Here is a 24,793-nt window from a genome sequence, read left to right as displayed (position 1 = left end):
TGACAATGTACCTGTACTGACCATGGCAAGCCCTACTACCACCATTCAGATAAATCTTCCTCTGGCACTACTCAAATATCAATCACATAGGAATATTTTTAAATGTATGTATATTACTGCACTTTCTTACTCAGCTACATTATATTTTCTGTTTTACTACTGTACACTCTATATATTGTACACCAGTAACTTCTCATCGTACTATGCTATGATATACTACTGTTTGCTTTATTAATTTGTACTCATCTCTGACTTTTATATTTTTATCATATATGTGGAGCTTTTGTATTTTTTATAATTGTCATGTATGTGGAGCTTTTCTCCCCGGGTCCTGCTGAAAACGGGCACCTCATTGCTCAGTCAGACCAACCCAGTAATCAAATATAAAATAAATAAATAATAAATAAGACATTAGAGGTGAGCTATAACTGCTCATTTACTTTTCTGTAGCAGGAAATATGCAAATAAAATACAATTAGGAAAAAAAATTATTTGCAGTCCGTGCATTAGGTGACATTGTTTTGATTGACAAAGTTGACACTTTCAAATGGCTGCACATATAGCACTGTATAGTGAAGCATCTTTTTCAAACATGCAGACATCACTACAAACAAAAATAAACCATAAATAAAACAACTATTAGCCTTTAAATTATAAGATAAGTTACATAATTAGTTCAAAATGCAGCATACAGAGTGAACGCTCAGTATATTCAGTACATACAGTTAGGTAAACGAGGCAGGAAAGGAAAAGTTAAGATAGAAAGGAAGGGAGTGAGAAAGATGAGAAAGGGGGGGTGGGAGATTTCTCAGACAGAATAACCAAGTATATTTTGAAGAAAATGAGAGCCTAGAGTGAGGGGGAAAAAGTTTACGTTATGGTACTTATAACACATACAGGAGGCTTCATGATTCAGGTATTGTTGAAATTCATTGTGGGAGGCTTGGTAGAAAGACAGTGACTATAACTTTAGTGGAAGGGCTTCAAAATGCAGGGGTCTAGTGCCAAGAGACTGGGGTCAGTACTGTGAAGTCTATCCCTGGGGGGCAAAGAGGGAGGGGGTATTATGGGATTATGATCTTAGCTTAAAGGAAGCGTATCTTTTAGTTAATCTGCTGGCAAAAAGGGGAGGTTTTATAGGTTTAAGAGCTTATATTTCAGGGATGCCAGAAGTAGGGTGCACCTTTGTTTAATTTCAAGACATTTGGCCATTAGTAGTGATGTTTTCCTTTGGAGGCCTGGGACACGAACCTGATATTGTTAGCTGTGGATTGGGGGAAGGCTGGATTTTTCTTGGAAGAAATGGACATGATTGGGAGGCTATATTCTAGTTGTGTTAATCAGAATAGTCTGGTAGCTGGAGAGAGGAAACAGATCGTATTAGTCTCCCTTTTTCCAAGGATTTTAATTTTTTCACAATCGATGTCTGTGATTTGTATACAGTTATACCTCAGGACACTGGCTGTGAATGGATAAGGGAGTTTCTTTTGGAACAACATGTGGATGGTTCATGTATTGATCTTGTTATTTATTTATTGGAACTGGTACTTAATAATACTTATTTCATCTTCGATAGAGAACTTTATTTACAGAAAACGGGTGCTGGCATGAGATCCCCTTGTGGGGCCACTTTTGCTAACACTGTGATGGCCTATTGGGAAAAACATTTTCTATTCAAGGATAGTGTTTTTCAGGAAAGGGTAGCATGGTACACCCATTATTTGGACAATATTTTTATACTTTGGAAGGGAGATAAAATTTTGGCTAATTCCTTTATTGAACATATCACCAACTATACTGATTTTTTGAAATTTACTTGGGAGTTCCGGGTGGATAACATTTCTTATTTAGATGTTGAATTAATTAAGGATCTCCCTAATGGAAGGTACATTTCAAAGATTTTTAGAAAGTCCACTTATTCAAATGCCTTCCTTCACTATTCTAGCTGCCATCCATATTTTCAGAAGAGAGCGGTTGTTAAAGGTCAACTTGTTCGGGCTGCAAGGATGGTGTCTTTGGAGGGTGACTTTATGGATGAATGTACCCTGCTTAGAGAGATGTTTGTTAAGCCTGGGTACCCTAGTTGTTTATTGGAAGATTTAATTGGTGAAGTTCATTTGAAAAGATTGAGTGGCATCTTTAAACCTTTGTTGGTTAAAGGTGAAAGTATGGATGTAACTGACCTAGGGGAAGTTGGTGGTATTATTGATACCAGTCCCTTGACCAATGAGGGAGGTGAACTCATGGCTGATTATGTTAATTTAGTATTTGATTCCAATCACCCTTGCACCTCCAAACAAGGGTTGGATAAATTGAGTTTCATTACCACTTTCTCACTTGACGCCCCCTTATTAAAATCTATTCTTCTTAAAAACTGGTGTTTTCTTTTGGAGGACAATGTGGTTAAAAACAGTGTGGGTAATTCCCTTGTGTAGTTTTTAGGAAGGGAAGAAATTTGAAAGGGATTCTAGAGAGTGGGACCCCTAAATATTATTTACTACACTGTGGCATGGTAAAATGTGGGGCTTGCCGTTGGTGCAAATATATTAATGTTGGAAATTCTTTTGTTGTACATGATACCAAATACCATATTAAGGGGAGGTTTAATTGTAATACAAGAGGGGTTGTGTATTTAAGTTCTTGTACAGATTGCTCTGTGTTTTATGTAGGAAGAACAGTAGGACCCTTTAAAAATAGAATTTACGAACATGTGTATGCCATCGAGAAAATGAACCTGAATAATGCTTTAGCTAGGCATATTAAGGATTTCCCTACACTGGTTTTGTTTTTCATGTCATTGATAAAATTGTTGACAATGTTAGGGGTGGACCAATGGCTTTGAAATTAGATGAAAAGGAATTAATATGGCAAGTGAAACTGAATGCCTTGGTCCCCCCGGGTTTGAACGATTCTAATTCCATTAGAAGTTTTCTGAAAATGAGGGCTCTGAATAGGTAAATAATTACGTGTGTGTGTATTTTTACACACACATGTATATTATATATACTATTTATATTTTATTTATTTTTTGGGTCCATATATTTCTTTTTACATATAGCTTTTTTGAAATATTGAATGCAATTGGTTCATTTATTGGTATGTTTATTTAGATGTTATTTTGTTGTATGTTGCTATACCCCTTTAAATGGAGGTTTGTCTTTTTATGAATGAGTGGTGATGTCACTGAATTTATCTATATAAGCTCTGTATTATTTTTATCATTTGTCTGATGAAGTTTGCTGATTATAAGTAAACAAAAGCGTTTACTTTATATTTTTTCCTTGACTCAGTGTGTTTTTTCTTCTTTTTTGTTAGTTTTCAGTTTGTTTTCACTTGGCTTGCAGTTAATAATTCAAAGTCAGCATCAAAAGGTTATCCAAGGTACTGTAAAATACCATCAGGAAAATGAAGCTTCCCATGAACGTAATCTGAGGTACTGTAAAATACCATCAGGAAAATGAAGCTTTCCCACGAACGTAATCCGAGGTACTGTAAAATACCATCAGGAAAATGAAGCTTTCCCATGAACGTAATCCGAGGTACTGTAAAATACCATCAGGAAAATGAAGCTTCCCATGAACGTAATCCGAGATACTGTAAAATACCATCAGGAAAATGAAGCTTGCCCATGAACGTAATCCGAGGTACTGTAAAATACCATCAGGAAAATGAAGCTTTCTCATGAACGTAATCCGAGGTACTGTAAAATACCATCAGGAAAATTAAGCTTCCCATGAATGTAATCCGAGGTAGTGTAAAATACCATTAGGAAAATGAAGCTTTCCCATGAACGTAATCCGAGGTACTGTAAAATACCATCAGGAAAATTAACCTTCCCATGAACGTAATCCAAGGTACTGTAAAATACCATCAGGAAAATTAAGCTTTCCCATGAACGTAATCCGAGGTACTGTAAAATACCATCAGGAAAATTAAGCTTCCCATGAACGTAATCCGAGGTAGTGTAAAATACCATCAGGAAAATGAAGCTTTTCCATGAACGTAATCTGAGGTACTGTAAAATACCATCAGGAAAATTAACCTTTCCATGAACGTGATCCGAGGTAGTGTAAAATACCATCAGGAAAATGAAGCTTTCCCATGAACGTAATCCGAGGTACTGTAAAATACCATCAGGAAAATTAACCTTCCCATGAACGTGATCTGAGATACTGTAAAATACCATCAGGAAAATGAAGCTTCCCATGAACGTAATCCGAGATACTGTAAAATACCATCAGGAAAATTAAGCTTGCCCATGAACGTAATCCAAGGTACTGTAAAATACCATCAGGAAAATGAAGCTTTCTCATGAACGTAATCCGAGGAACTGTAAAATACCATCAGGAAAATTAAGCTTCCCATGAATGTAATCCGAGGTAGTGTAAAATACCATCAGGAAAATGAAGCTTTCCCATGAACGTAATCCGAGGTACTGTAAAATACCATCAGGAAAATTAACCTTCTCATGAACGTAATCCGAGATACTGTAAAATACCATCAGGAAAATTAAGCTTTCCCATGAACGTAATCCGAGGTACTGTAAAATACCATCAGGAAAATTAACCTTCCCATGAACGTGATCCAAGGTAGTGTAAAATACCATCAGGAAAATGAAGCTTTCCCATGAACGTAATCCGAGGTACTGTAAAATACCATCAGGAAAATTAACCTTCCCATGAACGTGATCTGAGATACTGTAAAATATCATCAGGAAAATGAAGCTTCCCATGAACGTAATCCGAGGTACTGTAAAATACCATCAGGAAAATTAACCTTCCCATGAACGTGATCCGAGATACTGTAAAATACCATCAGGAAAATGAAGCTTTCCCATGAACGTAATCCGAGGTACTGTAAAATACTATCAGGAAAATTAAGCTTTCCCATGAACTTAGGCTGGTATAGGAAATTAAGGATAATTACGAATCCTTTCTTTATGTCAGGAAGTTATGAAATAATACCCCATACTGCTCTGAGTTTAAGCATAATGACACCACCTACTCTCTAATCCGATGAAAATTGCAAATATATCAGCAAACAAATTCAGTGCAAATTTAACCCGAGACATATATACATAATCCACATATACCCAAGAATCCCCACCCCCCAATCAGCACAAAAAATACTTGTTAAAAGTGCTCTCCAATACAAAAACAACAAACATGCTCTATGGGACCTGATAACATACCAGGCTGTCTGCTCAATAGCACTAAAAAAGCACTGAGCTTGTTTACTGGCTTTGTCCCAGAAGTCTGGCAAACAGCAGTTGTGATGCCACTCCACAAGGGCGGCCTCAACACCAACCCCAGGAATTAAAGATATATATGCCTGATGAGCTTCTTCTGTAGGGTTACGTAATGTGTCATACAGAGCTGATAAACTAAGATATAAAAAAATCTTGTAAGGCTTGTCCCCCCCGAGTATGGCTTTGTTTATGGGTAATTCCTGGCTAATTAATTTGGTGGGGTTTTTTTTTTGAGGTAATGCAAGCTACGGACAATGGTCATGCAGTCTGTACAGCATACCTTAACCTTGCCAAGAGATTCAATACCATACCACACTCCATCATCAACAAACTAAAAGTGCTCCTAACTGACCCTAATATTGTTATATGGATAGCTAATTGCTCTAACCCTGACTAAAGCCTCATCTACTTCCATATTCCTGCAATTTCTTATTCATAGCAACTAATCTCTTACACTAAAAGGTTTAAAAAGAGAAACTGTAATATATTTGCAGATACTCTGTATATAAGCTGCACCTATAGGTTTGATAAGCGAAACTATATTTGTATATATTTCTGTATATAAACTGTATTCTTCATAAGCTTGAAATGTGAGAGTGTAACTTGTACGTTAATACAATATGTCTATGCATATACTGTAACTTGCTTGTCTTTATCTGTTTGTAAGTTTGGAGCTTTTCCTCCCCGGGCCTCCACTGAAAATGGACATGTATCCAGTCGGACTATCCCGGTCAACAAATGTAAACTATCTAAATAAATAAATAAATAAACTGGCTGAAGGTCAGACCCTGCACTGTGAGGGTTTTAGGCAGGTTTTCAGAGACGGCAACCTGTGGGGTATCACAGGGATCTATACTAGGACTTCTAGGCATATACTTCTTCAATCTCCAAATCAAAAATAGGGAACTCTGGTTAAACAAATTTGCACATAACTGTAAACTAGGTGTTATACTCAAATCCCTTTTTGATAAAGCAGAACCTACAAACCGAACATACACATCTTAACAGCTGGTGCTCTGCAAATGGGCTAATACTAAATGTTTAAAAAATTTAAATGTTTGCATTTGGTAAATAGACCTTCCACCCAGCTTATAGCATAAAAAATACCCCACTCCAAAATAAAGACAATGTGAGAGACCGTGGAACAGGGGTACCTAACTAGAACAACAGTAGGTAACTTCCTCTTCTTTGATCACCATGTTGCAACAATGGTTAAAAAATCCTTCTATCTGGCATCTAGATCAAAGACAACCCCTCACACTCTATATTCTGCATTGATTAGGCGCATCATTTAATACAATGTCCCTTTGAGATGCATCTTATTAAACATATCAAACAGTTGGAGAGACCTAAAAAGTTCCTGACAAAGGAGATCATAGGCCTAGAGGACCTGAGCTATCAAGAGAGGATGGAGGTCTTGTGCTTGTATTCAGTGTCCTATAGACTGTATAGATGCCTTACCTTCTAGGCTATTAGGGATCCAGCTGTCCAACACCTCTTATTCCCTACAAATCAAATAGTTCAGTGAATACTGAAACCAGACATCTGAACCTGCTTCAAAAAATAAATTATGGTGGAGAAACTGATTTGTCAAACAGATAATACCCCTTCTCTGGAACAAAATTTCACTGCAGATCAAACAATGTGGCACACAATCTCCCTTTAAGAAGGAATTAGACAAGTGGACAAACATTCATAAATTCGCCTCCAGGTATGACTGGCTTATCCCTCCTTGAAAAAGGGGGCAAGATGCAATGGACACATGGCCTTAGTTGCCTTGTACATTCTATGATTCTGTGACTAACAAGTCTAGTGTGGAATACATATAGTGTACTGGAATAACTAAGACTTTGTGCTTGTAGTTTGAACCACTCATTAGTCTAGTGTGGTACAACTATCTCTCTCTGAAGATTTTTTTTTCTGCCTCAGTGTCTTACAGGACTGCAGGGTTACAACTGGCTTCTTTTCTCTCTTAGACCGCCTTACTGTAAATGAATGCTCATATGCTACCAGTCTATACAGCTAAAAGGTGGACTGCCACTGGGGAACTTCAGGGCTGCTGATAACAAGGATTAAACATTGTTTTATTGTGATATTCTAAACTAGTCTAAAAATAAGGTTATTTCACACTAGACTGAAAAGGAATAAACACATACATAAAATAAATGCCCACTTTTAAAACTTAAATTTTTCCTAAAGCTATGACTCCATTACACAGACATTCCCACAATGACATAGAAAAGCTTTGGTAAGCTTATCTGCAGCCAGACATTACTGCATTTATTTTGTGTACCCATACCATCTGATGTGCATTAGCAACGCTACTTGTATCTGATTTGTTTTGGTATCATTCTCACACATGTTGTTATCGTCTTGTTTCTGAGGAATGAGGAACTCTTCAGTAAAGCAGAAGTGAATATGAAAGCCTCAGAATCTTTCTGCATTCTCGCAGTCTGTTGTGCAAGGGATGACAATTATGAGGTAGTTTTTATCAAAGAAAGTACAGCACTGCATGTTTGGCAGTCTCACTTTTTTCCCAGGTATAATACATGGCATATTTATAAAACTACCTTGTGAAAACTACCGGCAAGACTTTTACATTTACCACAGAGGATACTTTTGTGAAGTGAGTGCAAACATTTTCTTTTTTATTAAAATAATACACTTTGCTTGTGATGTAAAAAAAACTGTCGCACTGCAAACATGGTGCACTACCCCATCCATATGTGCTTTGACATTAATAATGTGATTTGAAAGAAATGCTGTATTGTAAGTTTTGCTCAGGGTTGAAAATTGTTGAATTTGTTACTCAGCATTAACTGAAGTAAATGCAAATTTCCCCTGACTCGAATCCGTGTAAAAAACTAAGAAGCAATATGAAAGTGTGACAGTAAATTTACCAGAAAAATTTACCAGGAAATGTATGGTCTGTTGTGGGAAATGTGAAAGGATCCATTTGTCTTTTTAGCCTTTTATTCACAAGCATGTCACTAAAAATAAATCAAAACACTTGATATGTCTGTTAGGAAACTGAAAACAAAGTGTTGAAGGTTAAATGAGATGAGGGCAAAAGTTGTGAAACTCTACTCCATGTAGAACAAGATAATCAAGATCCAGCAATGTTTCTAGATCTGGCACATGGTACAATTTAACATTTGTTCAAAAGGTCAGCTGTTTGTAATGTTCAGCATTCCACAACTGAGACATTCTTTAAATTCCCAATGACTCATTATCAGGGAAAAAAATTACGCAACATTATTTGCTCTTTATTCAGTGACTGATATTAAACATTTATATATGGTCAGATCCAATTTCAGATAATCATCTGTAATAATTAGAACTAGAAAAAAAGTTGCCCCGTTTTACAAGGGAAAGATTGAGAATGTTAAGAGAAATTCCATGATGACTTAAGGCTTTACCTTTCAGCAAACTTATTAGAACACCTAATTCACAAACAGATGTAGGCCTGTTTGGAAACAAACCACATGACAGCTGACTGGCAAATCTATGGCAATGGCATGGCCAAGTTACTGTTGCATACCCAGATGATGCGCAGTGGTCTCTCCCCTGACACTGTATTCATTCACTTAATGAGGGTACATGATCTACTCCATGATCACCAAAAGTCAAAGTGCTGGTGTAAAACCCTTCATTAGTGGACTCAGAGCCCATGTAAACCACTGCAACTGACAGACTGAATGAGGCAGTTATGTGGGCAATTATCCATCAAAGACATAGATTTGCAGGGACTAGACATACTCCCTTCTATTTATCCTTAAACACAAACCCCTCAACAGACTGCAAAAACTGTGCTGGTAATGTGAAACTCCAAATACCAAAAATATTTGCTCTTCTAGAAGTCTACAGGTAAACATGACCAGCTTAACAGTCTTTGTTTTCCTAAGAAAAAAATGCCAAATGCACACAGTCAAATAAAAATAAAATAAATACAGATAAAGAGAGAAAATAAAACCGAGTGAGAAAGAGCAGACCTGCTGCAGATATGTTAGCCTAATGCCTTTCACCACCTGGATCATATCCACTTTAACACAAGCAAAGTAATACATATTAGTCTGAAATATGAAGGCATACTCACAGAACAAAGTTTTATGGCATAATAAATAAATAAATATACATAAACACATACAAACTACCAAACTTACTTCCTGTGCCAGTCATAAATCTGGACAATGTTGCCAAAGACAATCTTGTCCCTTCCCTTCATGTCTTCTGGGACTCCCTTCTCTTCCATATGTTGTATGAAGCCCTGTAAATTGAGAAACAAAGGACAGAGATGTCACAGAGAACAGCACTTGGAACATATAAAAATGAAAGCAATCTATAGGTGGCAAACCATGACTGACTTATCATGCTTATAAAGACACCTTCTTTATAGTAGGAAATTTTATCTCCTCTCTTAATTACAGTCACACATCTGGAACTGCAATTCATATTCACCAGAGCATCTCGTAAACTTGTAACTCTCTACAACCAACCACATGAAAAACAGTTCTCTCCCCTGTGAGGACCTATAGCTTCATGATCCTTGTCTAGAGATTTTCTGGAAGTTCATGAATGTGTGATTACAACTGCACTCGCAGGATATCATTAAAGAATAACCAGAAACTGTAGATGTTACGTGTATTTTCATTCAGCAACCTTGAATTTCTTGTCGAATACTGTCATGCTGTAAGAAAGAATCTGAAACATTTACTCATAGAAAGGGTGAGGAGCAATGACACCACCCAAAAAATCCCACTGAGACCTTGTAGAGAAGGTGGTACTTCTAGAAAGACACTGCCCATATACGTGTGTTTGTGTGTGCATTACATACATACGTATATGGGTCTATGTTGTATTATCGAAAATACGGTTCATCAAACCGTATGTCTGATAACACACTTCCGTGAAAGTGAATTATATTGAAAATGCACTTTTGCGGAACAAAACCAAGAAATTGCACCCCCACACCCCCTACTTTATTATTCTCACTCCGAGATCGTACTACAGTGGGGAAAAGGGAATATTCCCTTATCCCCACTGTACCGCTATCTCAACAGGAGTTTTCTTAGTTGTACATCAACAGTATACATTGATGTACAACTAACAGTACATGCAAACTGCATGTTTTTTTTCTTTAGCGGTAGTGCATTTTCGACAAAATGCACTTTCGCTAAAGTGTGTTCGATAAAGTACGGTTCGATGAACCATACTTCCGACAACACAAATAGGACCCATATATATATATATACAATATATATATATATATATATATATATATATATATATATATATATCTTATAGTATATATAGATATATATATATATATATATATATATATATATATATATATACATGTATAGATTTATATATTTAGATACATTGTATATATATATATATATATATATATATATATATATATATATATATATATATATATATACATATAATATATATATATATATATTAGATATAGATATAGATATAAATATATATAGATAAATATATATATATATATATATATATATATATATACAGACATTTGCCTATATTTATATAAAGCAGTAATCATTTGTGCAGTACGGTACATCAATGCAGCACGTAAAACTTTGCAAAACACAACAGGAGTAGGTGAGGGGGTAACATTCGTTTCTTCTAGATCTATTCTGTAAACTGCTGCAGATGACAGCCACTCAGCTGTGATACAGATTATTTGTCAAAGTGCGTTTGAGTGTACATAATGGATCAAGTGGAGTTCTGCTAAAAGGACATTACTTGACAGGAAAATGCCCCTAATAATCCACTACGCAATAATCTGCACCGTTATACCCTCCTTAGTTTTATAAATACCTCTGTGGTTGCAAAAAAATTGTGTTAAGTTATAAATCCTTTAATTGATAACTTGTTGGAAAAGTCAGGTATAATCAGGCATGATTCAGCAAAGAAATCTATAACCACACAACACAAAACCTCACTCTGCCTGTACACCGACTCTCCTATGTAATTTCACTTCTAACCTCCAACTATGAAGTACATGCATGGTCTTTACCATGCCACAGTTACGTGAAAGCATTTTTAAAAAATAGCAGCTATCACTAGAAGAACTTTACATCACTAGACTGTTTTCAGACTTGGCCTGGGAACTTTCTTATCTTCCTGATCTTTCATGTTAATAACCAACGTATCATGGAGCAACAGGTCAAGTTAGGTGCCCAAACTCCTTTAACTAATTAAAATAAATCAGCACAATGTATGTAGTCTAAGATAAGAAATACTGCCCCTGTGTGTTCCCTGTGCACTTACTAGCACATTACTACAGTAAACAGGAAGAGTAATGTTAAAAAGAGTGGCGTCATGGAGACCGCGTGAAGGTTAACTTTATGAGCACTATGAAGTATATACTGAAGGCGTTTTGTCTGTGCCCAAATAAAAGCAATTTACAGGAAGCAAAGGCACTACAAGATGTATAACAAAATATCTGCTATTCATTTTGGTGAGTCTCTTTGAGGCAGGCTTGTTTTTAGACCATCCCGGCCTGAGACAGAGAGTACGCATTCTACAAGGAATGAGATGTGATTTTATATAACAGCTGTCTGTTGACTGGGTAGGATCTGGGCAAGCCCATTTTTATAGCAGTAGCAGATGTAAGCTGAATTAAGTTTCTAGAAAATCATGACAACTTAAACACACATATGCACATATGCATACATACACCTTAGGTGTTTTGTTATTAGCAGCATGTTTTAATTTTGACAGCAAGAGTGATTTAAAAAAATAAACTTAAGGCAGGAACTGGTATTACACAACTAAAAATAATTTCTACCAAAAGGCATTGTGCATATAAAAAGGTAAAACTTAACTGAAGCTACTGTGTACATCTTGCAAGCAAAGTCACTGGCAGGAGTAAAACCGGCTTGCAGTTTCTGCTCACTGATGCTGATAACAGTAGCCTCAGTGGAAGCAAGCCCTTGAGGTGATGTAAGTGGTCACAGTTACTCACTACCAGTATGACAAAGCAAGTACCACACATAACATTTAAAAATCTACTGACTGTGAGTATACCTCCACATCTAGTACAATTACTTTCACGTTATCAGCTTCTATCAGCCTGACTCACTGCAGAAATACTACCTCCATCTAATATAGCAGTCTGTACCCAATATAATCCTGTGTGGAACAAACAAAATTTCCTGTAAAATATCTGTTTCTTGGACAAATTGTATTTTCAATAGCTTGTGCAGTTTCTCATTTGTATGTACTAGCTGAGATGAAAGCAGCAGGTAAGTAAGACATATTCATAGACTAGTACTAGGCTATCAATCTGCTGACTATTACAAGCCTACCCAATAACCAGAGGCCAGAATCAAACCCTGTACTTATTAACTGTGAGGTAAGGACCTGAACAATTATGCCAACCGTCCAATAGAAATACTAGGCAATCACTCTGCAAACCATTGCGTGCCTAGTCAACAGTAACCAAGGGTGAGAATCTAACCCTGTACCTTCTTTCTGTGAGGTAAACAACCTAATCTCTATGCCAACCTGCAACATATACAGGAAGGAAGCAGTCACAGTCACAAGAAAAGATATTAAAGCAACATGTGTTACACTACCCAAGATGGCAGGTGTGAGCCTGGTTATAGGACAGAAACTTTTAAACACCTTAAAGAAATGAACAGAGAGCGGCCATGAGGGTCAACACTTTTCCAGATGAGACACAATGTAGAATAATGGCTTACTGGCTACTACTATTGTCTCACAGCTTCTGCCCTTTGGTTACTGTAGACTTTGCACATTCACCCTCCATTTGAGTGGCTTTCCTGCCCAATTTAACATACTGATTTACTGTTACTGTAAATTGTGTAAGCATTTAGCTGCTGCCTTTGGCATCAAGGACATGCTCATAGATGAGCAGGGTCCATTAAGCACTAGCCTACTTAACTGACTAGCAAATGTGTCACCTACTTGTAGCTTCCTTTTTCATTTGGCACACTGGCCTTCTGAACCTACATTCCGACATGTTTTGGAACTCTGTTCCTTTTAAAACTAAAAACATTTTATGATGTGATGCAGTGCTAATAACATAACAGTTAGCAAAGCCTGACCACTCCTCACCAGTCCTCTCAGTCTCCTGTTTGATCATGTTACCTGTGACTTACATACACGGCTTGCAAACATCCAACCTGTTTGGCACAAACAGCAGTTCCCTCAGACAACTCATTCTTAAGTAAGCAGCAAGTAAGCCTAAAGAAACTCTCTGCAGTTAGACTGTACATGTGAATAAATCCAAGCTGTACTCTGAGTCACTAAACAAACCTAGCAAGAAAAAAATATGTACAGTAATGAAGCTATACAAAGGAAAGAGAGAATAGCAAATTATAACTACGTGAAGCTAAGATGAGGGGGATACAGCTTAGTGGCAAGCTTGGTATGGTAGTGGACAAAATAAGGGTGGCAATTTTAAAAAGGAAAACATGACCAATGGAGACAGAAGATAAATTAGAGGATAGGAAAGGCAAACTTGTTGGAATAAAAGGGAAGAATACTGGGGTCAAGATCACAACAGTAGCAGTACATACCCCACCAAATACAATTATAACAGTTCTAAGGGGATTCCTGGCAGGGATCATGAGGGTTCATGAAGGAGTTTGTGTATGTAATGGGGACTGGAATATAATAACAGGAAAAGATGAGATGGATAAGGGTCACAGAAAGAGGAGGGTATTGAAAGAAGAGATTCCTTAGGCAATATCTGATAACAGTAGGGTTGATTGATACATGTAGGCTGGAGAACAGGCAGGGGAGGAAGATGAGTGCATTTTTTACATCCACAGACATAATTGCTGAGCTACATTAGGCAAAAGCTACATTTCAGTGGAACACAGGAAGATGGTGGCAGGATCCACAACAGATCTCCTGACACATTCAGATCATGCAGTATTCCCAGTGATGCCACAAGCTGCCATAGGGAGGGGTAAGGCTGGACTGGGCAGCACAATGGTTTGCAGGTAACATCTCTGCCTCTCAGATGCAAGGCCATGGGTTCAAGTCCTGATTTCCAGTCACTTAATGTGTGGAGTCTGCAAGCTTTCCCTGTGTCTGTATGGGGGTTTCTCTGGGCATTCTGGTTTACATCCACATCACAGAAATCATGCTACTTAATTGGCAACTCTAAACTGTCTGTATACATTGTATTTACCCCTGCCCTTGTGGTGCAGGTTGTAGGTGAAAAGGGTCTGACAATCACTTCATTTAACAGTTAATAAATTAATCCATCAAAAATCAAATTAAAATAGGAAAGGAGCTCATACAATATCATATGACTGGTCTGTTACCTTGCTCCTGACCTTTACACCCTAAGCAAAACAACAGGCTGATAAGACTGTCATCCCAACCATGGAGTGAATGGACTAAGCCATAGGGCTGTTGTCATCTCTAGGGAAACGAATGAGCCCTGTTCTCATCCTAGGAGGGGCAAATGGGCTGACTGGATGCAGGAACAGGAGTTATTGAATGGAAAATGGCAGTCAAGAAAAAATAAACAGCATTTTCAGAGCAACAAGAATCAAGAGATCCTCTTTATAACCTTTCAGCAGATACAACTCCATACTTTGTGTGATACCCATATCCAGTTCTACAGTGTCACAGCAGGTCAGAGGTTATCCTGGCACTAATGACAAATAAAGAAAATGCCATCCATGACAAGGTGTATTGTAAGGATTCATTTAATCTTGCTTCCGGGATTGAGTTGTTTCTCATAATACTTATACGTATCAGTGTACAGGATCCACTTCAAGAAAGAGACAGAACTAACATTGCCAAACTGAGAAGCCAGCAAAACATACAAACCCATGTCTGGCACAACGTCAGATTTGGCTTGATAGTATTGCAAATCTATTACTCTGCTCAAAAATGCATCTTACTTTTTATACAAGTCGGAAGAATTCACAGGATGTTTTGGACTTGGGTCCTTTTTTTTTCATTTTTTTTTTGCACAGGAAAGGGAAGTAAACAAAGGCATGAAGGAGACTCCTGGGAAAAGTTATGGGAAAGGTATATACAGTGACGTTTAACAAAAGTGGGTCAGACCTAAGACATCTATTAGCACTAAGAAGTGAGAACATCAAGTTCAATCAAAAGAATGATACCATATACAGTGAGCTCTGAATGGGTACAGTCACTGTAGTGTTGAATGATTTTACTTCTGAAGGAATAAAATTCAGTTTGACACAAGATATTAAACAGTGCACACAGCAAATGGCATAATTTACAGACTAACAGAATTTATAAACTGCTAAGAGAACATTTCTGTAGAATAAAAAATATGACAATGCACATGATAATATAAAATATAACCACAGTATTTTATACAGACTATGATTGCCTTTCCACATTTTATAATGTTCTCCTGTGAATGGATGTCAGAGCAAAGTGTTAAACACTGGATGTCATCCACTAACCACAGCTCTATTCACAGCAGTTAATACTGATTTTGACCACAGAAAGTGAATAAAACATACACTGCTGTGTCATTCAGTTTGCAGCTTTAAACCTTTGATAATATGCCTACTGTTCATTCAGTCAAGCATTTCCTCCCAAATCATCACAGAACAATACCGCCTAAACAAGTACTGGATTTCTTTTTTTTTTTTTACACTTCCCATACTATGTCACGGAACTTCTGCTGGAGAGTGCAGATGATGAAATCTTTCCATTCTACATGCAGAGACAGCCTTTAACCATAGCATCCCATACCAGATGCATATTGAGTCTAAAGACTCAATTAACTATTCCGGACATTCACTGCTAAACTGAATGTGGTATCTGTGTGAGTAAAACCAAGGCAACTATGAAATAAAATGATGACAACATACTTATGATGTCAAGTTGCACTGGCACTTTTACTATGTCAATATACTATGTCAGTAAACAGTTTACTATCACATATTCGAATTCAATGCGTTCGAATGTTCAGATTTCCGAACATGTTCAAAAATCAGAACACCGAACACAGTAAGATCCGAACTATTTCAGTATAGCCGAATGTCAAACATGTTGACTTTACTGAAATGCTCACATCCGCTTACCATTAAAATACACTTTTTGCAGGGGGGAAGCCCCCCTGCAAACCCTCACTTATATATACAAACTCTGAGATCACACTACAGTGAAGGAAAGGGAACATTTCCTGATCCCCACTTTAGTGTGATCTGCACCAGAATGTTGGACCTTGTAATAGCGAACGTTTGCTATTACAAGGTTCGACATTGTGGTGCTCGCGTTTTCAGATATACAAATCAGGTTTCGCACATATGTCAATCGCACAAAGTGCGATCAACTATGCGATAGTAAACCCAGTAAACAACATATTCATAAAAATAGTACAATTTACTGCTCATAACATTTTCAATGTTTTTACTATCTAGCGCATAACAATGTGACTAAAAACATTTTGGATCACTGTTAAGGATAGCTTACTATAACCGTTTACCCAGAGTTGTATAATGGTTTTCAGATACTGACCCTTGGTTAGGCCTATTCAACTTACCTCTACCACAAGTCCTAGATCTTTGACGTAATCCTTCTCTGTTTGTACAAGTTCATTTAGTACAAACCTAGTACAGGAAAAGAAATAAGCAATGTCAGTGAAATAGCCTTAAACTGATCAATATACGATTACTCTTATGGTCAGCATTTTCTTGCAAATAGAAAAATAACTTAAAAAAATTAACTTTTCTAAATTTACATTTCAAATTGTCAACAAATGGTAAATCTTTAGAAATGAAAGTCCAACTGTCCCTTCCAAGAAAAAACAATGGTCTAAACCTTGGGTGCAGAGTTAAGACCAGCTTCCATTGTTTTCTAAACCTACAATAAGACATAAATAAATACTGTACTATTTGAACAAGCAAAGTCAAGGATTTAAAGCACAAAACAGAAACCTTAAGAAAACAAAAGTCCAAAAACCTTATACCCAATTACTATTTCAACAAGAAATATGCCTCAGAGGTCCCATATATGGGGGACACTGCAGGAAGACGTTTTCCTTTAGTGAACATTGCAGTAATGGGATTAAAAATTATATATCATGTTGAACAAGGTACTCCCTGACTAGATATTTGGATTAGTTTTCTGCTACTTACACAGCAGTGCAAAAACAGGGTGCTGCATTCTCTAGTGTACCATCCTTCAGATTAAACATTAAACCATGGCCCCATCTCCCAGAGTTGAGCATAGCTCAGGTAGATGTAAAAGATTCCATGACATTTACTGAAACAAGAATAAGAGAAGTTCCCCAGTGCCCTGGCCAAATTTCACCTAGTCAGTGTGAATACACCTCATGTCACCCCTAAAAAAGACACTGGCCTAGTGAGACTAATCCAGTTATCAAAAAGTAAATAAAGTAAATAGACATGCTCCTGTGGTACCACAGTTATAACGTGTCCACGTGATATGTCACATGTTGATGCACACTGTTCTGCTTGTAACCCTTGAATTTCACCATGACTCACACAGCCATTAGTGCTCACCACCCTCTGTAACCCTTGAATTTCACCATGACTCACACAGCCATTAGTGCTCACCACACTCTGTAACCCTTGAATTTCACCATGATTCACACAATCATTAGTGCTCACCGCCCTCTGTAACCCCTGAATTTCATCATGACTCATACAGTCATTAGTGCTTACTACCCTCTGTAACCCTTGAATTTCACCATAACTCACACTGTCAATAGTGCTCGCCACCCACTGTAACCCTGGAGTTTCACCATGACTCACACAGCCATTAGTGCTCACCACCCTCTGTAATCCTTGAGTTTCACCATAACTCACACAGTCATTAGTGCTCACCACCCTCTGTAACCATTGAGTTTCACCATGATTCACACAGTCATTAGTGGTCACCACCTTCTGTAACCCTTGAGTTTCACTCACACAGTCATTAGTGCTCACTACTCTCTGTAACCCTTGAATTTCACCATGACTCACACAGTCATTAGTGCTCACCACCCTCTGTAACCCTTGAATTTCACCATGACTCACACAGTCATTAGTGCTCATCACCCTCTGTAACCCTTGGGATACTGCCGCGGTGGTACGGCGGTAGCATTGTTACCTCACAGCAAGAGTTTCTCCCGTTCGATTCTCGGCTTGGCTTGGGAATGCCTTCTGTGTGGAGTCTGCATGTCCTCCCCATGGTTGGGTAGAGTTCGAAAGACATGCGTGCATAAATGGGTGTGCCTTCGTTGACGGTTGGGCATTGAGCTGGCACCTCGGCGTTTCGTAAAAATCTACTGCCAATCATTAGTGGACCGAGTTCCTCTGTGGTGACCCCTTACCGGGAAAAAGCAGAAAGACAAACAACAACAACCTTCTGCAACCCCTGAATTTCACCATGACTCACACAGCCATTAGTGCTCACCACCCTCTATAACCCTTGAGTTTCACCATGACTCACACAGTCATTAGTGCTCACCACCCTCTGTAACCCCTGAGTTTCACTCACACAGTCATTAGTGCTCACCACCCTCTGTAACCCTTGAATTTCAACATGACTCACACAGTCATTAGTACTCACCACCCTCTGTAACCCTGGAGTTTCACCATGACTCACACAGTCATTAGTGCTCACCACTCTCTGTAACCCTTGAATTTCACTCACACGGTCATTAGTGCTCACTACCCTCCGTAACACTTGAATTTCACCATGACTCACACAGTCATTAGTGCTCACCACCCTCTGTAACCCTGGAGTTTCATCATGACTCACACAGTCATTAGTACTCACCACCCTCTGTAACCCTTGAGTTTCACCATGACTCACACAGTCATTAGTGCTCACCGCCCTCTGTAACCCTTGAATTTCACCATGACACACGCAGTCATTAACGCTCACCACCCCTGTAACCTTTGAATTTCACCATGACTCACACAGTCATTAGTGCTCACCACCCTCTGTAATGACTGAATTTTACCAAGACTCACAGAGTTATTAATGCTCACCACCCCCTCTCCAACACAATATGTCTGGTACCAGAAAATACAGCAGATGTACAGAAACAGAAATGTTAACCAAATAAATCTGCACTAGTGGAATGTACCACAGCAAGTCAAAAAGCAAGCCCAGTAGTTATGAATATGAATTTATTAACTAAAACACCACAAAAATGTTTTTGTCCTATGCATATTAAAAAGACTTCTTCAGGGCTAACAAGTATAAATTTGTCACTTGCTTAAATAACCTTATAAAAATCAAAAGCAAATAAATATGGTGTCCTTAAAGGTGCAAACATGCAAAACAACTCCTAACCATAATAATGAAAACACTGCCTAAAGAATCTTGTTCATAAAATAAATACTAAAAATCTAAAAATGAACATTTACCATTCACTGTAGCAAATTGTGTATAATAATCAAGAAACATACACAGCAGCTATTAAATAATGATCAACTGAAATCCATCTTGAATGTTGTCAGGGAAGTTACAACAGGTTGTTTACGAAAAAGAACATGTTTAATCCCCACATGCACCCTGTTGTGTAGACTTTTTAGACAGCCTGTATCACAGTTTTATATAAAATGGAAGACAGAAAAAGTAGCTAATAAAATTATAATTTGAAGAAGTAAGAACACATTCTGTTGAAAAGGTGGATAGGTGAAAAATCCTGGAGAATCACGAAGACCAACAAAGGTGGTGGTACAGTTATTTTTGATTCCATAGATTACTCAATTGTAATATTTAATATTTTACAAGATTTGCTCCACTTTGTGGAGTTTTATTCAATATATTCACCTTCATCACCAGTGGACGTGCTTTTTTAATCCTGTGGTATGTTCTGCTAGTGTAAACTTAATTGGTTACCATATACTTGGTACCGTTTCTCTTTACTAATGCTTTTTCTCCCAGTCCAAGAAAGAAGCATCATGCTTCTTTACAAATGCTTTTTCATGCTGTCCAAGAAAGGAGCACTCTCTCTCTCTCTCTCTCTCTCTCTCTCTCTATCAGGCACTGTACTTTTACTCCACTAAGATCCATGTAAATTGCATTATCATTATTTCCAACTATATAAACAGCACTGTTTTTCACTTTGGCCCAACATGAAACAAAAAGGAACATATAAGTGCATATAGATAGACTGATATGGTTAACATTATGGGGTGCGTGTACTGTTGTTTGTACAATTACAAAAAGGCAACATACCCTCCTTTTTTCACAATTTAACTTTTCACTTTACTTTAATATTAGTCCAATGCTAATTGCGAACTGCAAGAAAAAAAAGACTGCCAGTGCTGGTTAATGAATACATACTAAGTAGAAAAACACATTTATATAGTGCTAACATAGATTTTCTGTATAAAAATTCACACAAGCTATTTTTTCCATTTAAAGCATTTCTGTACAGTTTCACATACTAGTTAGCATCTAAAAACTCTTGTCATCTGAAATCATTTGGTCTAGTATTTTTTTTTTACGAGTAAATCTTCTGACAAGACTAAAACTTGTCACTTTACTTTCACAAAACATGTATTTGAGCTGCACTGATGCTGCAGCTTGTTCTAAACTTAATTCCTTATAAATAATTTTCATGTCTATGCTGTCAATATGCAGGGCTGCCTGTCTTTCTACTAATACATAACATTATTTATTATGTCTTCTCCTAAGATGATCCTAAACTTTGTATATATGATGGCAGACACCGAAGGTATGTTCACCACTACAGCAAAGCACTGCTCTGAAATGTCGCTCTGGTTCGTACGAGTAGGACATTTTCATTCATACAGGACTATGTGGTCATCAATGTGCAAATGAACAGCAAACAAATAAACGTGCAAAACACATGCAAAAAATACCCCAGCATTTATTCAGTTTGTGCATGAAGGAAAAACTGCCATTTTCAGCAAGGTGGCATCAAACAAGTCATACAATATTCAAGAAGTAAACAGTGAACAGGTAAGATGCAATACAATACCAATTACAGAAGAAGAAAGACAGTTAAAGCTTAAAAAAAAAAAAGTTTTACATTGTATAAGTATATAAGACCACAAACAAAGCTGGTGGATACTAAGACTATTTTTGCTCAGTAGTCATGAGCGGACAGGTGATCCGCTGTGGAGACCCTAACCAGGAAAAGCCAAAAGAAGAAGTCATGAAGAGAGTGTGGGACTACAAAGTTATATCAGAGGAAGTACACAGATCAACAGAATGAGCTTTATTCAATAATTCACTGTGGACAGACAACTTTTAATAAAGCATTCTACAAAGAAAGTGGCGTGAGGAAAACCAACATTTTTGCTACTACTAAGCATGCTGTGTTTCCTTTAAAAAAAAAATATTGGACTCAAATTATAATACACTTGGGGCCTGATTCTAAAAGACCTGCAAGTACTTTGGAATCTGGTCTCTGGTATAACCCAGTTTATAGACAGGCCTTACACCAAAACAGGTCACTTACAATGAAAATGATTCTTTTGGAATCAGGGCAGATTTACACTGAGCGCAACTGTTTTGGAATTTGGCCCTTTGTGTATTTTAGAAAGTGATCTGATACTGTATTGCTAAAATGTTTAAATTTCAAAACAGCCAGTTAATCATTACAACAAAACATTTGCAGCTTTTGTTTTTGCTTTTGGAAAGCATTTTTCAATGCCAGGTTTCCATCTTCTTTCTTTATTCATATAATCCAGAGGTGTCTTATTTTTGCCAAGTAATGATTTAGTTCCTTTGCAAGTTAGCACTGAAAGCTAAGGCTATGAGATGCTGCTGACTGGCAGTTTAGCTATTACAAGGTGTGAAATGAAATTGAGTTTCTGTCTGTAGTCATGGGTTCAAGTCCCTCATTTCCCATTTACAAAGTGGAATTATAACAAATCACTTAAAAAGTTTTAAATTACTAATTTAAAAAGTTTTAAATTGCTAATTTTGTAGAGTTTTAATTGCATTTACTGTTTAGGGCTACAAACTCAAGTGTGTTAGCCTTTTTCTGTGTTTATTTACTGTATTATTGCATTATTTAGCCTGTTCTATCAACAACAAAAAAATTATCTTGTTTGCCCATTTCCCACCTTTCCTAGCCAGTCCATATCCCAGGCTTTGCTTGTCTCAGGACTTTATTTTCTGTGTTCAGAGCTATCCAGACCTTGCTGTGGTAGAGGAAAGTCCTACTGCTTACTAGTGGGAGTGGTGAGCATTGTACTGCCCATCTAACACTAGAGGAGTGGTTTCCAGCACTGAAATTGTAATTTTATTAGCCTTTTTGGGCTGATTTCTATCCCGTTCAACTTTCTGGCTTAAAAATGCGTGTGTTTGCACATTTTTCGCATCGTGCAGCACTGCGAGGCTAAAGTTAAACTATTCCAGGTGCCAGAAAGTGTGCTCTTCAAATTTTCCCTTAGAACTAGCTGGTTTCTCAGTAGTAGCACTAAAATCTGAACCCCTGTGACTGGCACTTGCTCTAAAACATGCTGGAAAGCACTAGGAAGCCTGAAACTGATACAAGCACTCAACTCTCCTTGTCAATAAGGAGAAATTAATTGTAGGCACTAAACAGCCTATAATTGCAAAGTACCTTGCAAAGGTAAGGGAAAACAGCTCTTAAACTTTACAAAAAAGCACCTAAAAAGGCATGTCCAAGGGTCAGCTTCTGGTGATTTCTCCTGTCCAACTGGTGAATCTGGGCATACTGGGGCAATGTGGCAACTGCCTCATATGCACAGACAATCCTCTCCTCCTACCACCCAACACTACAACCAGCGAGAGATGCACTTACATAGCCAAACTGGAAGCAAAGCTTTCTTCGGCCAAGATTGCGCTAGACAGTCAAGAGGAGAAGATTAACACCTGCACTACGCCTCAAGCAACTCATAGCCCTTCAAAACCCACACCATCAACACCCACACATAGCAACACTAAACCCACATATGTGGAGGCCCTTAACACTAACATGCCCAAGCAATGTGCCACCCAACAACAGCCCCTAAGGCAAGACAATGTACCCCACACTTTAGTCATAGGTGACTCTATAGTCAGGCACACTGATGTCCCACTCACCAGGCTGAACAAGGAGAAAATTACAGTCAGCTGCCTGTCGGGTGCCAGGATCCGCCACATAATGCATGCACTCAAGTCACTCCGCAACAAGTACAAATACAACTCTGTCATTGTCCATGCTGGAGTGAATGACTTGAGACATAACTCCCTGGACTACATGAAAAGAGACATGGAAGAGCTCTTGGATCATGTGGCCCAGCCAGGTATGACCCTAGCCCTGAGTAGCATCCTGCCTTTGTCCTGAATGATACCACAGTATTAGGACAAAATGATTGACTTCAACAATTGGCTAAGCTTCTGGTGTCATTCAAAGGGAATCCAGTATCTGTCTGCCTGGGAACACATGATCAACAAACCACGATGCTTTGCCAGAGATGGTCTGCACCAGTCACCCCTGGGATTCAGGTTTCTGGCTAAAGCTCTTGCTACCCCCCTATAGTGCCTTTTTTAGGCAAGGTTCTAAGGATAGAACCACCACCGTAACAGATACAAGCATGCAAAATCTGAAGGTAATGCTACTCAATGCTAGAAGTCTAAACCTCAAAATGCACTCTCTCGAGGCACTCCTAAAAATGGAGAACATCGACATCTGTGTAGTAACTGAGACCTGGTTCAAGGCTCCAGGGAGCACCCCTGCAATACCAGGCTACAACTCTTACCACACTTTTCAGCCACAAAACCAAGACCGAAACACTAAAGGTGGAGGAGTGTCCATATTCACCAAGGATATTCACACCTCCAGGCTAATTGCCCAACACAATGCATCTGAAATTCTCCAGGTGCAACTAAATTCAAATCCAAATTGTAGCTTGCTACAGATCCCCCACCATGCCCCAAGATTCTCACTACACCTTTCTAAATATACTGGAAAATATTGAGATACAACCAAACACCCTAATGCTGGGTGATTTCAACTACCCTGCCATTAACTGGGACAACTACTTTGGTACCAACTCCTTTTCCCAACGGTTCTTGGAATTTATAAATTCCAACACCCTGGATCAACTAATCCATTGTCCCACCAGGGGCTCCAATATCCCAGACCTGGTCATTACCAACATGGGAGATAGATGCTCCACACCAGTAGTCACCACCTCATTGGTCAGGTCTGATCATAAGCAAATCACCCTTGACATCCACATCCCACCCACTCCCCACAGTAAGAAAACCTCCTTAAAAAACATCTCCAAAGCCAACTTCATGCTACTGAATCAGAAGTGACAAACTTCATGACACCCATGCAGACGGGATCTGAAAGTTCGACTGCAGAATCCTACACTAAGGCACTGTATGAGCACATCCACTCGTGCATGAATCGTGCCATCCCAAATAGAACCAAGATGCTCTTCTTCAAAAAAAGGAAGCCAATCTGGTGGTCCCCTGCTATAAACAAACTATACAACAAAAGGAAGAAACTGTTGCAGAAAAGAGGAAAATCCCAGGATGCAAAAAACTCCCTCACCAGCCTCAGTAAGAAGCTGAGATCCCTCATAA

At 38.1% G+C, this 24,793-nt stretch overlaps 1 protein-coding gene across 7 annotated transcripts in view; it reads right to left on the bottom strand.

Moving 5' to 3' along the window:
• The window catches only part of KALRN (kalirin RhoGEF kinase), a 4,346,166-nt gene that overhangs the window by 555,277 nt on the left and 3,766,096 nt on the right, over positions 1 to 24,793 (bottom strand). For all 7 annotated transcript variants that reach the window (XM_044074926.1, XM_044074921.1, XM_044074920.1 and 4 more), the window contains 2 exons: positions 16,797 to 16,863; positions 9,412 to 9,515 (listed from right to left, as the gene is read on the bottom strand). In XM_044074926.1, coding sequence (XP_043930861.1) covers positions 9,412 to 9,515; positions 16,797 to 16,863 — 171 coding nt within the window. The remainder of the gene's footprint in view (positions 1 to 9,411; positions 9,516 to 16,796; positions 16,864 to 24,793) is intronic.

The sequence above is a fragment of the Protopterus annectens genome, chromosome 6.part0, assembly GCF_019279795.1.
Source record: "Protopterus annectens isolate FY-2018-M chromosome 6.part0, PAN1.0, whole genome shotgun sequence".
Classification (NCBI taxonomy): domain Eukaryota; kingdom Metazoa; phylum Chordata; order Ceratodontiformes; family Protopteridae; genus Protopterus; species Protopterus annectens.
This window is presented reverse-complemented; position numbering and strand designations above follow the sequence as displayed.